At 40.8% G+C, this 18,380-nt stretch overlaps 1 protein-coding gene across 6 annotated transcripts in view; it reads left to right on the top strand.

Moving 5' to 3' along the window:
* Positions 1-18,380, top strand: part of PRKCQ (protein kinase C theta) — a 173,643-nt gene that overhangs the window by 75,127 nt on the left and 80,136 nt on the right. For all 6 annotated transcript variants that reach the window (XM_059183744.1, XM_059183748.1, XM_059183746.1 and 3 more), the window contains 5 exons: positions 35-164; positions 3,693-3,802; positions 4,485-4,602; positions 13,500-13,660; positions 17,220-17,393. In XM_059183744.1, coding sequence (XP_059039727.1) covers positions 35-164; positions 3,693-3,802; positions 4,485-4,602; positions 13,500-13,660; positions 17,220-17,393 — 693 coding nt within the window. The remainder of the gene's footprint in view (positions 1-34; positions 165-3,692; positions 3,803-4,484; positions 4,603-13,499; positions 13,661-17,219; positions 17,394-18,380) is intronic.

Below are 18,380 nucleotides of genomic sequence, written 5' to 3'. Positions count from 1 at the left end.
CATGCACGAGGTCACATGTTCTCTCTTCTTTCAGTTCCACAAGGAGAGGTTCAAAATTGACATGCCGCATAGATTTAAAGTCTACAATTACAAGAGCCCGACCTTCTGCGAGCACTGTGGGACACTGCTGTGGGGCCTGGCCAGGCAGGGACTCAAGTGCGACGGTGAGTCCAGCGGGAAATGAGTGTGGGCCCCGTACGGAACCCCAGCGGGGTGGCTTTGCAGCTTTAATGGAGAGCACGAGGAGAAGAGGGAGCACAGAGGGTTGACTTCTCCGGCGAGCCCAGATGACCCTGGGATCAGAAATCTGAAGTTCCCAGGACAGCAGGCCACTGCTCTTTCCTGTCCATCTCCAACACCATCATCCCGGGATCCCAGAGAAGTGCAAACCTGCTCACGCTCCATGTCAAGACTCCTGGCCTGTCACCCTCATGCTGGGAAGAGAGGAAGATGGCACTTGCCCTGGGACCCGCCCTGCTGTCCCCTGGTGTTCCTGGCCTGCCCCTTCTGACCCTGCCCACTCAAGCTATGCCCCCACCAATCTTCCTCACACCTAAAGATTCTCTCTGTAGCCCACCGAGAAGCAAGCCTGGGACATCTGCTTGGCTGGTGGATGGTCCTGCACGTAGGCGTTCCGCTTACACTGGAGGGTCGATGCCCAAAGCATGCCCAGTAGTGGCCCAGCCCAGCACTGAGCATTATGTCCCCTCCTTTGACCTCTCCTTAAAGGCTGGCATTGCAGCAGGGCCTGACTGAGCTTCTCAGACCTGCCCTGAAGAAAGCAAAAAGCATATTCTTGCTCTCAAAGTTCAAATTTCTAAGGCAATCACCTTTGGAAACTGAGATCTGTTACACCAGGATTCTGCAGTAGGGAGGGAAAGTCCAGTAGGGCACTTGTGCCTTCTGCGCTGGGAGGACAGGTGGGCCAGGGCTAGCCATTCAGAAAGGAGGGCATCCGGTTGCCGCCGAGGTCTTTCTATTTCAAATTATTAAATATGGAAGCCACTTTGCTTTTTCTTGGCCGTCCCATTTTGGTTTACACCGCTGGCTTCATCTTTTGCAGTTCTTATTTTTTTTTTTTTAAAGATTTTATTTATTTATTTGACAGAGAGAAATCACGAGTAGTCGGAGAGGCAGGCAGAGAGAGAGGGGGAAGCAGGCTCCCCGCTGAGCAGAGAGCCCGACGCGGGACTCGATCCCAGGACCCTGAGATCATGACCTGAGCCGAAGGCAGCGGCTCAACCCACTGAGCCACCCAGGCGCCCAACAGTTCTTATCTTTTAAGTGATGAAGGCGAGGGTCGCCTCGAACAGCCTTCTCTTCCTCATGCCCACCGTGCTCATGTGTCTGGTGAAGTCTGCAGTGGTGTCTTGGCAGAGGTGGGGAGGGTTAGGTTTTCACATGCGGTGAAAATTCTCCTTAATCATCCCTTAGGAACCCCGCTGTGCACCTTGCTCTGTACACCAGTTCGAGAGCACATGGGGCCCTGGTCCTCTGCGGACTATCCTTATCTTTAGGCGTTTACAGGCAAGAGTAACTTCAGAATTGAACGAGCAGGCTTGAGCAGTCGGATCCCCTCTGCGGGTTCCCCGGGTCCTCTGATGGTCTCCCTCACAGGGCAAGTTCCTTTGCCCTGGAGCCTGAGCGCCCCACCTGCCCAGTGGTGCCAACAGCCTGACTGATGTCTCTGAGCTCAGAACGTCCATGAGGGTTCCTTGCCATTGTTTCGCGACGCACACTCCTGCTCTGTTCCATCCCCCAACATTCTTTCTCCCCATCCCTTCTCTTTCTCTCGCCCCGTCTCCTCCTACAGGCCAGGCAGCCCCTCTCCGCCCCCCCCTCCCCCCTTTCCTCCCCTCCTTGTCCTCCCCAACACCCTCTGCTCCCGAGGCTGACGCCGGCAGACGTCACTGTGTCCCTTCCCCCCATGCCCTTGGTGTTACCTCCCCTTCCCGTCTCCTCTCTGGGCTCCGTTCCTCTGCCTTGGCCCTGTCTCTCTGTCTTGTTCTCTCCTAAGCCACCTTCCTAAACAAGGCTGGCCGTCATCCTCTCTCTATCTTTCGCTCTCCCCACCTCCATTCCCATGAAAATCACCATCCAAAGGGACTGTTTGCCCTCAAAGAGATCAAGTTACCACCTAATAGGTCAGTAACAGAGACCTACGACATTATCAGAGTGGGAAGGGGACCTGCCTTTACGGGAGTGTGTCTGAGAAAAGCTTAGGTCCAGCTACCATGGTTCAAAAACAAAGTGAAACTCTCCAACCCCCCCACACTCACTCCTCGTCCGCTGCCTCCCCTCGGCGTGCGGTAACGAGTAAGGAAATGCAGCAAGGGCTGCCCGGTGTGCAGCCTGCCTCAAGTCCGGGAGGGGTCGTGCGAAATGCAGAAGGGCAGAGTGCCCTCGGCAGCAGCACTGTTACTGTATTACAGAGTTTAGATATACATAGAAGATTTCACTTAGGACAGATTTTGGTTATCTCAGTGCATATGGACTGGGACAAGTACTAGTCTATACTTACACAGAAAATGCTAGTTTATTTTTATTAGGAACTCTCTGAGAAGAGTAAGCTAGTTAAAACCAAAGGCTGAAGCCTGTTAAAATTTCACTTAAATATTTTAAAACCTATCTCATTGGAATAAGTAATGAAGATGAAATAGAAGTATTTGTTGAGTACTTATTTAGTGCCAATCACTGTGCTGTTCTTTGCACACAAATGGGCTAATAAACAGGTGAGGGTAAAAGTGCATTATTTTATAGCCTGTCCTGCCTACTGCCTTATAAAAAGCCCTACTGAGAGATCCTGATAGAATGAAATAGGACTTGAGAATAGAATTCTATCAGCCAGAGTTTGGAAACCTTAAATTATTATTTTTTATTGTAATGGCAATATTTCATAAGTGGAATTTTGGTATTCTAAACTAGCAACATGAAGTTGTGGTTGTCTTTATACAGATGGACAGGTGCACCCACATCCCAATCCAAGATAGCTCATGGCATCACAGTGAGTGGAGGGTGAACCTTTCTTGTGCTGTTTTCGGGCCTAATGAATCAGAATATTCCCCCAGGATCATAGGTCTGTATAAATCATTTGGTTGAACTGGCCCAACTCTGTGACAGGATGAAGATGAGGTCTCCGGGCTACTTTCTGTCCTCCCCCACTTGCCCCTAAGCTCAGACCACCCCCATCCTTTCCATTTCAGTTCTGCTGGCTGAGGTTGCACCCTGGGCTTCAACCTAGAGGGAGAGAAGCTCCTTGGGGTCCATGTGGGAAAAGGGTTGTTTGAGCTCCAGTCCAGAGTGGGAGTAAATCACCTTGCATCCCAGCATTGCACATTTCCCCCCCAGAGAGCCAGCATCACGTTTTTTCTCTCCGCAGGGGCACAGTGTAAATGCATACTCCCCTATCAGCAAGCCTCTGGTTCTGACTCAAGTGGGAGTCATTCCCCAGCATCAAATAGAGGAACATCTGGTCTGTGTGGTAGTCTTGGCAAAGGGAGGTAGAAGCATAAAGGCATCATAAAAATACTGCCCTAACTAATTTATTTGTATGCAGTGTCTCCTTCTGCTGGGAGGATGGCTCTACATATTTACCAGTTGTCCCTCAACATATGTGTACCTACAACAGTCCTGTGAAAAGTCCACTCAGTGAGTTCTGGTGCTCTCGCTCAGTGTGTCTTTCTCCTTTTCAGCATGTGGCATGAACGTCCACCACAGATGCCAGACAAAGGTGGCCAACCTTTGTGGCATAAACCAGAAGCTAATGGCTGAAGCACTGGCGATGATTGAGAGCACTCAACAGGTAGGAAAGGGATTTAGGTTGAGTTCCTGCGATTTCAACTCAGCAAGGACCAGTCCAGTCCTTTGGCCCTTGGAGCTGTGGGACAACATGGGGTCTGTCCCTGAGCCTCTGCCTTCCCCCTGACTTTCATCCTCATATGCCTTTTTATTTAATACATTTGAATTGCATAGTTCTTTAGAAGATCTTAAATTCTTTGTGGGATAAGCAGGAGCAGAAACAAATTCATTAAGATTATTGGGGATTCATTACCAGCTTTATACCTATATCCTTGCTAGAATCATCCCTAAAATGAGCACAGAACATGGAGTCCAGGGAAACTTCTGCCTTGCCATTTACCCATGTGCACTAGCATGTTGAATTTACCTATCCAAGAAGAAAACCTCTTTAAGACTTGGTGTTGCCTATGAAAGCTATTTTTTCATCCATTGACCTTCCATTCTTATTTGTGACTGAATGATGTAGATAGCATAGGAAAAACCAGTTAGCCGCCCCGCCCCCAACCCTGGCTATAGACTCCTCCAGGGTATGGAATCCTAAAGGAGTGCTAAAGGAAAGAAGAATGTTGGTTTTCTAATGCATTTAGGAATGCTAAATGGATCTCATTCCCATGAGCAACAGGCTGAGCTGTCCCGGCTGTAGTGGATGGGTAGGTCAGTGGTCTGACTCTTTGTTCCGACTCCAGGCTCGCTGCTTAAGAGATACTGAACACATCTTCAGAGAAGGTCCAGTTGAAATCGGTCTCCCGTGCTCCATAAAAGGTGAAGCTAGGCTGCCGTGTGTACCAGCACCTGGGAAAAAAGGTAGCTATCCTGACCCTCAGTGGAATCATTGTCAGTGATTAAGCTTGGTCAACCCTAACCTGAGTCCTCTGCATTTAAGTTCTCCATTTACCTGGTCCGATAGATAAGAGGCTCCTACTTCTTGGAAGTGAAACCAAAATGTGCCCCATGAGGAAAGAGGGTGGGAAGTGGGGGCAGGGAAAAAAATGGGATAGGTCTCTTTCCGTAGAATTTTAGAACGGTACTTCCTGTCACTGTAAAAGGTTTTGCAAAAATAAATCTACCATAAATCTCCGTGGAGGGAATGTCCCAGGAGACCATCTTATTCTGCACCTTTGAGACTTTTCTGGGAAATTTAAGACTAGAAATGGGGAAGAATAGTGGGACCTCAACATTTATCACTATGGAAGTTCCCCCAGCCTACTTTCTGAAAGTAATTCATGAGAGGATATGGCTACATAAACCTGGGAACTGAATAATTTCAGCATACTTGAGAAAGTACAGGTTCCCCCCCCCCAACTATCCTAAAGTATAATAATTCCATGAAACCTTTTTTTTAACTGAAGTATAATTAATATACAGCATTGCTTAGTTTCGGGTGTACAACATATTGATTCAACAATTCTGTGTATTACTCAGTGCTAATCTGTCACCATACAGTGTTACAATGTTACTGACTATATTCCCTATGCTGTACTTTTCATCTCTGTGACTTATTTTGTGACTGGAATTCTATACCTCTTAATTCCCGTATTTCACCTGCTTCCCCACCCACCTCTCCTTTGGCAACTACCAGTTCTCTATATTTAAGTATGTTTTGTTTTGTTTCTTAGATTCCACATATAAGTGAAATCATATGATATTTGTCTTTCTCTGTCTGACTTATTTCATTCCATAATACCCTCCATATCCATTGTTGTCATAATGGCAAGTGCTCATTCCTTTTATGACTGAGAAATATTCCATTTTATTTATTTATATTTATACCATATCTTCTTTATGCATTCATCTATTGATGGGCACTTAGTTTGCTCCCATACTTGGGCTATTGTAAATCAGGCTGCAATAAACATTGGAATGCATATATCTTTTTGAGTTAGTGTTTTCATTTTCTTTAAATACCCAGTAGCAGAATTTCCAAATCATATGGTGGTTCTATTTTTAATCTTTTGAAGAACCTCCATATTGTTTTCCATAGTGGCTATACCTGTTTGCATTCCCACCACCAATGTATGCGGGTTCCTTTTTCTCTACATCCTTGCCATTGTGGTTTTGATTTGCATGTCCCTGGTTGATGATATTCAGCATCTTTTCATGTGTCTCTTGGTCGTCAGTGTGTCTTCTTTGGAAAAGTGTCTGTTCATGTCCTCTGACCATTTTTAATAGTTGGGTTTTTTTTTTTTTTTTTTTTTTTGGTCGTGAGTTATAGAAGTTCTTTATATATTTGTGATATTAACCCCTTATCAGATATATCTTTTGCAAACATCTTCTTCCATTCTACCATAGGTAGCCTTTTTATTTTGTTTATGGTTTCCTTTGCTGTGCAGAAGCTTTTTTATTTTGGTGTAGTCCCAATACTTTATTTTTTGCTTTTGTTTCCCTTGCCCAGGAGATAGATCCATAAACATGTGGCTAAGACTGATGTCCAAGAGATTACTGCCTGTGTCTTCTTTTAGGAGTTTTATGGTTTTAGGTCTGACACTTAGGTTTCAATCCATTGTGAGTTTATTTTTGTGCATGGTATAAGAAAGGAGTTTTGTTCTTTTGTGTGTAGCTGTTCAGTTTTCCCAGCACCCTTTGTCGAAAGGACTATTTTTTTAAAAAGAAAGAAAAAACTATTTTTCCCCCATGGTATTTTCTGGCCTCCTATGTCATAAATTAATTGACCATATAGGTATGTTTTTATTTCTGGACCCTCTATTCTGTTTCATTGATCTATATGCCTGTTTTTGTGTGAGTACCAAACTGTTTTGATTATTATAGTTTTGTAATGTATCTTGAAATCTGGGATTATGATACCTCCAGCTTTGTTCTTCGTCCTCAAGATTGACTTGGCTATTCAAGATCTTTTGTGATTCCATACAAATTTTAATATTATCTGTCCTAGTTCTGTGAAAAATGCTGTTCTTATATTGATAGGGATTACACTGCATCTGTAGATTGCTTTGGGTAGTGTGGACAATTTAACAGTGTTAATTCTTCCAAAGCCATGAGCGCAGAATATCTTTCCATTTGTTCTGTCATCTTCAGTTTATTCCATCAGTGTTTTATAGTTTTTAGAGTACAGGTTTCACCTCCTTGGTTAAATTTATTCCTAAGTATTTTATTCTTTTTGATGCAATTATAAATGGGATTGTTTTCTTCATTTCTTTTTCTATTACTCTGTTATTAGTGTATAGAAATGCAACAGATTTCTGTATATTAATTTTGCCTTTTCTTGACTTTCTTTTCATTAGGTACAATAGTGTTTTGATGCAGTCTTACAGTTTTCTAAAGATAATATGTCATTTGCAAATAGTGACAGTTTTACCTCTTCCTTATCAATTTGGATGTTATTTATTCCTTTTTTTTTTCTGATGGCGACAGCTAGGACTTCCAGTACTGTGTGGAATTAAAGTGGCTTGAGTGTACATCCTTATTTGTCCTGATCTCAGAGAAGAAGATTTTAGTTCTTCACCATCGAGTATGATGTTAGCTGTGTGTATGTCATGTGTGGTCTTTATTACATTGAGGTGTTCCCTTTAAACTCACTTTGTTGAGAGTTTTTATCATGAATGAATGTTCTTTTTTATTTTGTCAAATGCTTCTTCTGGCTTTTTCTGCATCTGTTGAGATGACCATGAGGTTTTTATCCTTCCTCTTGTTAATGTGGTATGTCCCATTGATTGATTTGTAAATACTGAGCTTTTCTTGCATCCTTGGAATAAAAGCTATTTGATTGTGGTGACTGTTTTTTCTAATGTGTTGCTGAATTCAGTTTGCTGATATTTTTTGAAGATTTTTGCATCTAAGTTCATCGGAGCTATTGGCCCATGGTTTTCTTTCTTTGGTATCATATTCGCCTGGTTTTGGTATCAGGTTAATCTTGGCTCATTGAATGAATTTGGAAGTTTTCTTCCTTGTATATTTTTTAATAGTTTGAGAAGAATAGGTATTAACCCCTCTTTAAATGCTTGGTGGAATTTCCCCTGGAAAGCCATCTGGTCCTGGAGTTTTTTTGGGAATTTTTGACTACTGATTCAATTTGATTACTAGTAATCAGTCTGTTTGGATTTTGTATATCCTCAAGATTCAGTATTGGAATAAGTTTCTAGGAATTTATCCATTTCTTCTAGGTTGTCCAATTTGATGGCACTCCATTTTTCATAATTTTTTAAAATAATCTTTTGTTTATCTGTGGTGAAAGTTGTTGTTCTTCATTCGATTTTGAGTCTTCTTTTTCCTTGATGATTGTGACTAAAGGTTTATCAATTTTGTTTATCTTTTCAAAGAACCCTCTCTTGGTTTCATTGATTTTTTAATTATTTTTTAAGTCTCTACTTAATTTATTTCTTCTCTAATCTTTATATTTCCTTCCTTCTACTATCTTTGGGCTTTGTTTTTATTTTTCTAGCTCCATTAGGTGTAAGGTTATGTTATTTATTTGGGATTTTTCTTATTTCTTGAGATAGGCATTGTATTGCTATAAAGTTCCCTCTTAGAACTGCTTTTGCTATGGCCCCAAAATTTTAGATCACTGTCTTTTTGTTTTTATTTGTCTCCATGAATTTCTGAGTTCCTCTTTGAGTTGCTGACCCATTTGTTGTTTAGGAGTATGTAATTCCGCTCTATGTGTTCATGTTTTTTCCAGATTATTTTCTTTTAATTGATTTCCAGTTTCATACCACTGTGTTCAAATGGAGGCTTAATCTGACTTCAGTATCCTTAAATTTATTGACTTGTGTGTGTGTGTGTGTGTGTGTGTGTGTGTACTAACATGTGATGTATTCTGAAGCCATTGTGGTTGGAATGGAGGCTTGATCTGACTTCAGTATCCTTAAATTTATTGACTTTTTTTGTGTGAGTGAACTAATGTGATATATTCTGGAGAATGTCCCATGTGTATTTGAGAAGAATGGGTATTCTACTGTTCTGGGTGGAAGTGTTCTGTATATATCTTGTTACATCCATCTGCTCTAATATATTGTTCAAAGCCACTGTTTCCTTATTGACCTTTTATCCATTGATAGAAGTGGTATATTAAATTTCCCTAGTATTATTGTATTACTATCAATTTCTCCCTTTACATGTTAATATTTGCTTTATTCAATTTGGTACTGCAATGTTGGGTGCATAAATATTCATAATTTCATGTCCTCTTGTTGGATTGATTCCTTTATCATTATGTAGTGCTCTTCTTTGTCTTGATGCGGCCTTTGTCTTAGAATCTGTTTTCTCTTGTTTTGTCTGATGTAAGTATTGCTACCCCAGCCTTTTTTTTTTTTTCCTTCTGTTTGCATGGCATATGTTTTCCCAGACTTCATTTTCAGTCTGTATGTGTCTCTAGGTCTGAAGTGAGTCTCTTGTAGGCAGCATATAGATGGATCTTTTTTTTTTTTTTTTTTTTTTTTTAACCATTTAGGCATGCTATGACCTTTTGTTTGGAGCATTTGGTACATTTACCTTTAAGGTAATTATTGACAGGTGTACTTATAGCCATTTTGTTAATTGTTTTCTAGCGGTTTTTATACTTTTTCTCTATTTTCTTTTTTCTTGCCTCCTTTACTCTTTCTTTGTGATTTGATGCCTTCCTTTAGTATTACACTTGGATTCTTTTCTCTTTACTTTTTGTATATCTATTATAGGCTTTTGATTTGCTTTTACCATTGAGTTCATATATAACATCTTATGTGTACAGCAGTCCATATTATGTTGATGGTCACTTAAATTCAAACACATTCTAAAAGCACTGAATTCTTACTCCTCCCCTTTATGTATAGGATGTATAAGATGTCATATCTTATACCTTTTTATTTTGTGAATACCTTGACTCATTTTTGTAGATATAATTGATTTTACTACTTTTATGTTCTAACCACCATACTGGCTTTATAAATAATAAATCTACTACCTTTACTATATATTTGCTTTTACTAGTGAAATTTTTTCCTTTCATAATTTTCTTCTAATTATGGCCTTTTCTTTTCACTGAAGAACTCCCCCTTAACATTTCTTATAAAGCTGGTTTAGCAGTAATGAACTCCTTTAACTTTAGTTTGTCTGGGAAGCTCTCTATCTCTCCTTCTATTCTGAATGATAGCCTTACTGGATAGACTATTCTTGGTTGCAGGCTTTCTTCTTTCAACACTTTGAATATATCATGCCACGCTCTCTGGCCTGCAAAATTTCTGCTGAAAAATCAGTTGATAGCCTTATAGGATTTCCCTTGTTTGTAACTGTTCTCTTTTCTCTTGCTGTTTTTAAGATCTCTCTCTTTATCATGACTTTTTGCCATTTTAATCATTATGGGTCTTATTGTGGACCTCCTTGGGTTCATCTTGTTTGGGGCTCTCTTTGCTTCCTGGGCTAAAAAAAAGCTTATTTTCTCCCCAGAATAGGAAAGTTTTCAGCTATTATTTCTTCAAATATATTTTCTGTCCCCCTTTTTCTTTCTCCTCCTTCTGGAATCCCTACAATGCAGTGTTATAATTCTTAATGGTATTGCCGAGTTCCCTAAATTATTTTTTATTTTTTATTTTTGCTATTCAGCTTGCTTGCTTTCCATTACTCTCTCTTTCAGATTGCTCATCCCTTTCAGATAGCTTTCTCTGACCTACTCTTGATTCCCTCTAGTGTATTTTCATTTCAGTTATTATATTCTAAAGCACTGACTGGTTCTTATTTTATATTTTCTGTCTCCTTGATGAAGATCTCACTGAGACATCCACTGTTTCCTCAAGTCTGGTTGTATCTTTATGGCTACTACTTTGAATTCTTTATCAAGAAAACTGCTTGGGGCGCCTGGGTGGCTCGGTGGGTTAAAGCCTCTGCCTTCAACTGAGATCATGATCCCGGGGTCCTGGGATTGAGCCCCACATCAGATTCTCTGCTCAGCAGGGAGCCTGCTTCCCTCCCTCTCTCTGCCTGCCTCTATAAATAAATAAAATCTTTAAAGAAAAAAAAAAAGAAAGAAAGAAAACTGCTTATCTCCTTTTCATTTTAGCTATTTCACTGTGATTTTGTCCTTTTTCTTCATTTGAGATCTCTCTCTGTCTCATTTTGTCTGTGTTTGTTTCTGCATATTAGGCGTTCAACTACATCTCCTAGTCTTGAAAGTAATGGCCTTGACGAGAAGAGGTCCTATAGTGTCATGAAGTGCAGTTCCCCGGGGCCATAAGAATTAGGAGCTCCAGAGGTGTCCCCGGCTGGACTGTGTGTACCCTACTGGGGAGGCTGAGCCATAATTGCCTTCAGCTGAGCAGGCTGCACTGACCTACTTTGCCTGCTACAGGTGCACGGGGCAGGCTTTCTTCCCCAAACGACTGAGAGGCCTGTCTAATGCCACTCTGGGGTTGTTGGTGGGTGGAGCCAACAATCAGCCTATCTAGGGTTAACCTTTCTGCCACAGCTGCAGGTTCACTGAGGGGCATTGATTCTTCTCCGCACAACTAGGTGAGACTGAATGTTGGAACAAGGGGCGCACTAGTATGTGAAGTTATCTCCTCTATGCAGATGGGGATGTTACTTAGGATGGGGAGTTACTTAGGAGTGGTACTGGTCCCTACTGGGTTTTCCTGTGGGGTTGGTGGGGCAAGAGCTGCTTTAGAGGGATGCCTGCTGAAGTGGGCAGGTTGAATGGGGCAGGTCCACAGGTGATTGCTGGGGCAGGGCATGTGGTATTGTCAAGGTAGATGGATCTCACAGTCATCTGGCTATCTAGGTTTGGGAAGGAAAAGAGATTTCTCTTGGTGCCTGCCAATAGTTTTGTTACCAGAGAAATCCTCTGAAGATCTCTGACTCTCCTGCACACATTCTAAGATTAATCCATAGATCTTGATGTATCCCCCAGGCATTTTTTTAACTGCTGCTTCTGTGCTGTCTTGAGCCAAGTTATTATTATGGTTCTTTAAGTTCTGTATGATAGGGACTCAGTTTTGTGTCACCCTCCTGCTCTCCCCAGAGTTAAGGCTGCTGATTTTTAAAGCTCCTAGTTTCAAGGCCTATGGGTTTTCCAAGCTAAATGTTATTGACATCTGTCTTCTCACCTCCATGCCAGGGTGCCTTATGTGGCATCTGATCCTCTGGCTTCTCTGTGCTTGTGGTGTCCTTCCCATTTGTGGTTAGTCTCACATGGGTCTGGTTCCCAACTGTATCTGTGCTCCTTCCGTCTTTCTAAATGTGGCCTCCTGACTCTGATCAACTATGGAGGGTCTGCCCTGCCAGTCTTCAGGTCGTTTTCAGTGTTAGTTGCATAGATGTAGCTGTTACCTTGTTGTGCTCATGGGACGAGGTAAGCTCAAGCTCCTCCTCCTCTGCCATCTTCCCCATGATACCCCCATGAAATTTTTTGTAAGCCAGAATGGCATAAAGCAAAGGAACAATTACTATTACTTTATATAGAACAATTTTTGAGTATTCTCAGACCCCAAAAAATCACCTTAGGCTTTTCTAATAGCTTAGAACACATATTGCTAACTGAGGCACAGCATATGTGACATCAAGCACAGATGCTCACACAGTTCAAAACTCTGGATGCTGGGGCTGCTGGGCTGCTGAGTGTGGTTCCTGGGGAAGGGGCTGGGTGGGACCACTGTCGATGTTCAGGTGTGCTGACTCTTGCCAGCTTGCTGCAAGACCAATGCAGGGTATTATTTGTCCTTTTCTTTTTTCTGGAAAAGAGAAAATCCTCTCCAGATTTTTTTTTTCAGCTAGCAAAAACAGGAAATAATGTAGACCACTCATGAAAGCAAAGTGGCAAACGTGAACTTTCAAAAACCTGGGGGATGCCTGTATCGATTTCCCTTGGGTTTAGGGAGAAGATGAAAGGTAAATCTGGAGATTGAAAATAAAAGAAATGTCATTATTCCATCCAGAAAAAAGAAAATTTTTGTGATGTGATAGAGAGGCTGTTGCAAAATGGCCATCATGTATCACAATATAAAAATGTATCATGCAAACAATACCAAAAACTAATGATGTACTGTGTGGTGACTAATATAACATTATATATATATATAATGTTATATTAGTTATATTAGTTAAAAACGTTAAATTAGTTATATGTTATATTATATATATAATATATATAAATATAATATATATAAATATATATATAAATGTATCAAGTCAACATGTTGTACACCTTAAATTAACATAATATGGTGCGTCAAATATATTTCAATAAAAAAGAAGAAATGTTGTAAAGGCTTGGGAGAAAGTTTCCAACAAAGTTTTCTGTACTTCCTCTGGCATTGGGTGAGGAATAAATCGGCTGACTTGAATACAGTGAGGGATAATGCATCAGATCTCCATCAGTCTGCTTTCCATTTCCTCATCCCTCACTTGCAACATCACATGTTGCCACTGTGCCTGTGAGCCATGCAAGTAGCTGAGAACCCTTTTTTCCTCAAATTTGGTTAAAATCTCTATTTGCCCATGATTTGACATGATTTAAAGTGCTCCTTTGTTTTGCATATTTGATCTTTTGCTAATTAGAATATGTTTCTTAACATGAAATTTCTCCCAGTTGATTGAGTAGATAAGAGATAAGAGTCCATGCCCCAAATGTCAGGCTCACAGGGACTGCCTCCCCCCCCCCCGCCCCATTTTTGTGGATGGAGCCTGCGAGTGGGAAGTGGAAGAGAGAGTGTTCTCAAAATAACTAGAATGATCCTCCATTGTTTCTTGTTTACTTTTAACTGCTAGCTTGCTATTTTCAGAGCCTCAGGGAATCTCTTGGGAATCTCCGTTGGATGAGATGGAGAAAATGTGCCATCGTCCGGAACCTGAACCGAACATAGAAAGACCATCTGTACATATGAAACTAAAAATCGAGGATTTTATCTTGCACAAAATGTTGGGGAAAGGAAGTTTTGGCAAGGTATGATACTATAGAATTCTACAGACCAACTTAGAGAAATTGAAAAGCAAAGCTCCTAAACTCGTGGGACCAGAAATGGTCATGGGGGTGGAGAGGACATTCCTGTGCATTTTTTTGCCAGAGTAGAGAGGGGTCTGAGTAAAAAGGAAACCCAGGAATTCTAGGAAGTAGTGGCCTCTGCTTGCTGGGGATCATTGTTGCCAAGCCATTTTGTTTCAAAGATGTACATCCCACACAATTATGAGTTTGATATATTTGGACATCAAGGAAATGAAAAGCTGCCTCAGCCAGTTTCTATTTCTTACAGGTTTGTTTTTTTTTTTTTTTTGGTTTTTGTTTCTTTTTGGCTCTTTTCTCAAACTTGGAGTGTTGTTTTACTTTGAATGCAATATTTTTTTTTTCTCTATCAAATGTCCTGCCTTGTATTAGTTTGCTAGGACAAATGTAACAAAGTATGACAGACTGAGGGATTCAAACAACAGAAATTTATTTTCTTATCCTTCTGGAGGTTGGAAGTCTAAGACCTACGTGTTGATAGACTCGTTTCTTCTCTCTTTGGCTTGTATATGGCCATCTTCTCCCTGTGTCTTCACATCATTCCTCTGGGTATCTGTGTCCTCATCTCCTCTTCTTATAAGGACACTAATCATGCTGGATGAAAGCCCACCCTAATGAACTTATTTTAACTTGATTACCTCTGTGAAGACCCTGCCTCCAAATACAGTCACATTGTGAGGAACGGGGGTTTAGGACTTCAGCATGTAAATATTTCAGAGGGGACACAATTCAGTTCATAACAAAGCCATAGCTTGAGAGTCATGAGAAAAGTTTCATGGCTCAGAATGGCTAAAATCAACAAGTCAGGAAATGACAGATGCCATGGCGAAAGTCCCCCCTCTAAATCCTTCCTTCGAGTTATGGGCTGTCTCTGTCAGTCACAAAGGACAAAAGGAAGAGGAGGAAGATGACACAATTTACGCTCAACTATCAGTGATGGAAAAAAACCTTCAAGCTCATGAATGTAAAGAGAGATGATGTGAAACATGAGCCTTGAGATTATTCTAGATATTAAGGCAATCTATTATATTAATGACACTCTCAGTTTTATTCTTGGATGAAACCCCTAGGAAAATTTTAGCCAGAGACTACTTCTATGAATTTGTACATCCAAAACCAGCATTATACGCCACACCTGCTCACCAGACTTTGGCTGGGAAACTCACCCCGTTTATTTAATAATAAACTAGAACGCAACTAAGCATCACCACAGCTGAATCACATTATCCTCCAACTGGGTTTGGATTTCAACCCCACTGCATTGCTTTTGGCAAAATCTGTTCTGCCCTGCAAACTAGCTGATCTCCATTAATTCTTTTAGTTCATTTCCACACTAATATGAAACACAGCAGGCTCATTTGGTGTTAATCTGTGTAATAGGCAATTTTATAGCTAGTCTTCATTATAATTTAGCATCAATTAATGTGCAATTATAACCTGTTACCAAAAATTGAAAGCCCATTATAGAGATAGAAATTGCCTTTTCAGCTTCTTAGTTTATGGCTGGTTTGGGGGTGTTTTATTGAAAGAAACAATTACCAAAAGAGCACTTTTAATTGTTAACGAAATGTTTATGTTTCTTTGTTCCCATGTGGGTTTCTATATTTGAACAAGGTTAATAAGAAAGACATTAGGTTAAACCTACAAGCCTTCATAAAATATCCCAAGGGACAACTGAGAGACTCAGGTATCCGCTGTTCTATGTCCAAAGCAATATACCCTTTGCCATCAAGACCCTGAATCCCTACAGACTGAGAAGACTGAAGCGTGGGACCCAAAGAAAGGAGAACAAAGCACCAAAGCAAAATGGGACAGTCCTATTTCCCTTTCTTACAACCCTGAGAATACTCTAAAACCTGCTTTCCTTCTTTCTTTTGGCTCTAGATAGGAAGTATGGCTTCTCAGCAAAATGGTAGCCTCTGTATATTCTTATTCTCAATTTACTTTGAGGTCCAGAAAAAAAAAATGCATTATTTTCTAGGAATATGCACATTATCCATTTGCCTACAATATTATCTCAGTTCTGTGTCCTTTATCAAGCCAGCTACCCCAAAGCTATGTATCTGCACCATATTATTTTAAATATAGACACATACATTTTCAGTACTGGTTTGGTCTCATTGGCTTTGACATTCCCTAAAAGTCAAGAAACAAATGACAAGTATTCTTAATAACTGTCATGTCAAGAGCATTTTATAGTTTCCAAATCACTTTCCCATGTGGCAGTCATTTGATTTTCACCATGGTCCTGCAAGTTGGAGAATGTTATGACAATTATCTCTTTTACACATTTAGGAAACCAAAGCCCAGAGAGGTTCATTGGTTTGCCCTCGTTCCCACAGCTAGTAAATGTCCATGAGAAGAGACCCAGGCTGGAGTTTTCTGTTTCCAAATGCCATGTCCTCACAACTGTCAGTCATCTGTTGCTGCATCAGTTGCAAAAACAGAAGTTGTAGAAACTCTCCATTATATGCCATCTGGTGTCCTTTCATATAAGATTCATGAAATCAAGTAAAAAAAAAAGTAAATTTGGAATTGTGTTTTTTCCACTGAGTAGTTCCATGAATTTGACCAAGAGAAGTTACTCTTTAAACCCAGTGATCTTTTTTTTATTATTATTACTATCTGTCTTGTGGAAAGTCCCAAGCTAAGAATTAGGTAAGAAGCAGAGTATGTGACACACAGTAGGACCTACAAATGGCATCAGTGCCTATGCCATCAGATGAAATGGTGTGCACTCTTTAAGCCTATAAGGAAAATTCTATTCCCCTGTATTCTTTCTTTCACCTTGAAAAAACTGGGTAAATCGTAGAGCTCAGTTTTAGGCTCATTTGCACGGATGTTTCAAATGTAATCAAACCCTGCTCTTTGCTCCTTGCTCTTGCTTCCTTCAGTATGCACTCAGTTTCTGAGAATTTATATTATGATTTTACTCAGGTCCCTGGGCAGACAGATCATACTTTTTTTTTAAATTTTTTTTTAAAGATTTTATTTATTTATCAGAGAGGCGGGGAGAGAGCGAGCACAGGCAGACAGAATGGCAGGCAGAGGCAGAGGGAGAAGCAGGCTCCCTGCTGAGCAAGGAACCCGATGTGGGACTCGATGCCAGGACCCTGGGATCATGACCTGAGCCGAAGGCAGCTGCTTAACCCACTGAGCCACCCAGGCGTCCCAGATCATACTTTTTTAAACAGAATTTTTCTGGGACTGACAATAACTCATCCAATTGTACATGAGTTTTGTGGAACCCTTTGAAAGGTACAAAGCAAGTGTGAAACTACTAGGTAATATTCTAAAATCAGTGAAATGCTCTATTTTGTTTTTTGTTGTTGTTGTTGTTGTTTTTGAAATGCTCTATTTTGTATCTGTAAAGGGGTATAGAGGCGGATTGGGGAAGAAATTCTGTTCTCAGCCAACACAGATCTCTCTCAGGACTTTGTCCTTTTTTAAGGAGTATGAGATCAAATTCCAAAATAAAGTTACTTCCTACCTTTCCTTTTAGGTCTTCCTAGCAGAGTTCAAGAAAACCAATCAGTTTTTTGCAATAAAAGCCTTAAAGAAAGACGTGGTTTTGATGGACGATGATGTTGAGTGTACAATGGTGGAAAAGAGAGTTCTCTCCCTGGCCTGGGAGCATCCGTTCTTAACGCACATGTTCTGTACATTCCAGACCAAGGTAAGGCTTGGACAACCGTTCATCCACGTCTCACCCAGCAAACGTGGAGATCTAAGCAGGCTGCCCCTGTGGCTTCCTCACCGGGAGACACGGGGAAGTGTCTCCATATCTTCCTTTACCTTTCAGTTCACCTTCCATTCGTCCAAATGAGTGTCTTCTCCAAACACCGCTGATACATTATTTCTAATTTTTAACATAGTTGGTTGGGAAAGGGCTTTCCTTCTGGGTTTGTCTGTTTGATTGTGTTTTAGAATTTTATTTTATTTATATAACAAGGATTCTAAGCAGCCTGTGACTTGCTTAATGAAGCAGAGCTTTGTGAGGGCCAAAGACGGGATACTTGTTTGTTCATCTACTGTATATGTATTTGAAGAGACAGAAGTTGGACAGTAGATCAAAATGCGTGCGCACTATTCTATTCCCTCATGCGGCCAGCAGAGACGCAGGCTTACAGTGGGCCTGCGCCGTGAGGTAAAAGGGTGAATTCTGTCAAAAGGTTCTCTTACTCTGGGGTAATGCTCCTCCTGATCTACCTATTCCTTAAAAAAAAAAAAAAAAAAAGGTTCTAATTGCCTGTTTTTCGAGATGTCCTGACTTAGTCAGATCTTGCATGTCAAACAGAATAACCGACTAAATACCACAGGTGAATGTAAAAAGCAACAATTGAAATGAATGATGATTTGCTGTGGGAAATTTTTGGAAGTTGCTTTTCTGAGGGAATGACAGCTACCTTTGCACTCTAGTGAAAGATATTAGATAACATAAATGAACTATTCACTTTTCTGGGGTATTGTTGTTTATAGGAAAAGTTATTCATGGGCTTTCTGCCTCCAAAGAACCCAGCTGTTGGAATGCCAGGTTACTCAGGAGGTTCTGAAGAACAGTTATTTGCCTGTTACTTATTATTTTTGTTGAAGTATAGTTGACATACAATATTCTATTAGTTCCAAGTGTACATCAGAATGGTGCAGTATTTTTATACAATAC

The sequence above is a fragment of the Mustela lutreola genome, chromosome 8, assembly GCF_030435805.1.
Source record: "Mustela lutreola isolate mMusLut2 chromosome 8, mMusLut2.pri, whole genome shotgun sequence".
Taxonomy (NCBI): Eukaryota; Metazoa; Chordata; class Mammalia; order Carnivora; family Mustelidae; genus Mustela; species Mustela lutreola.
This window is presented reverse-complemented; position numbering and strand designations above follow the sequence as displayed.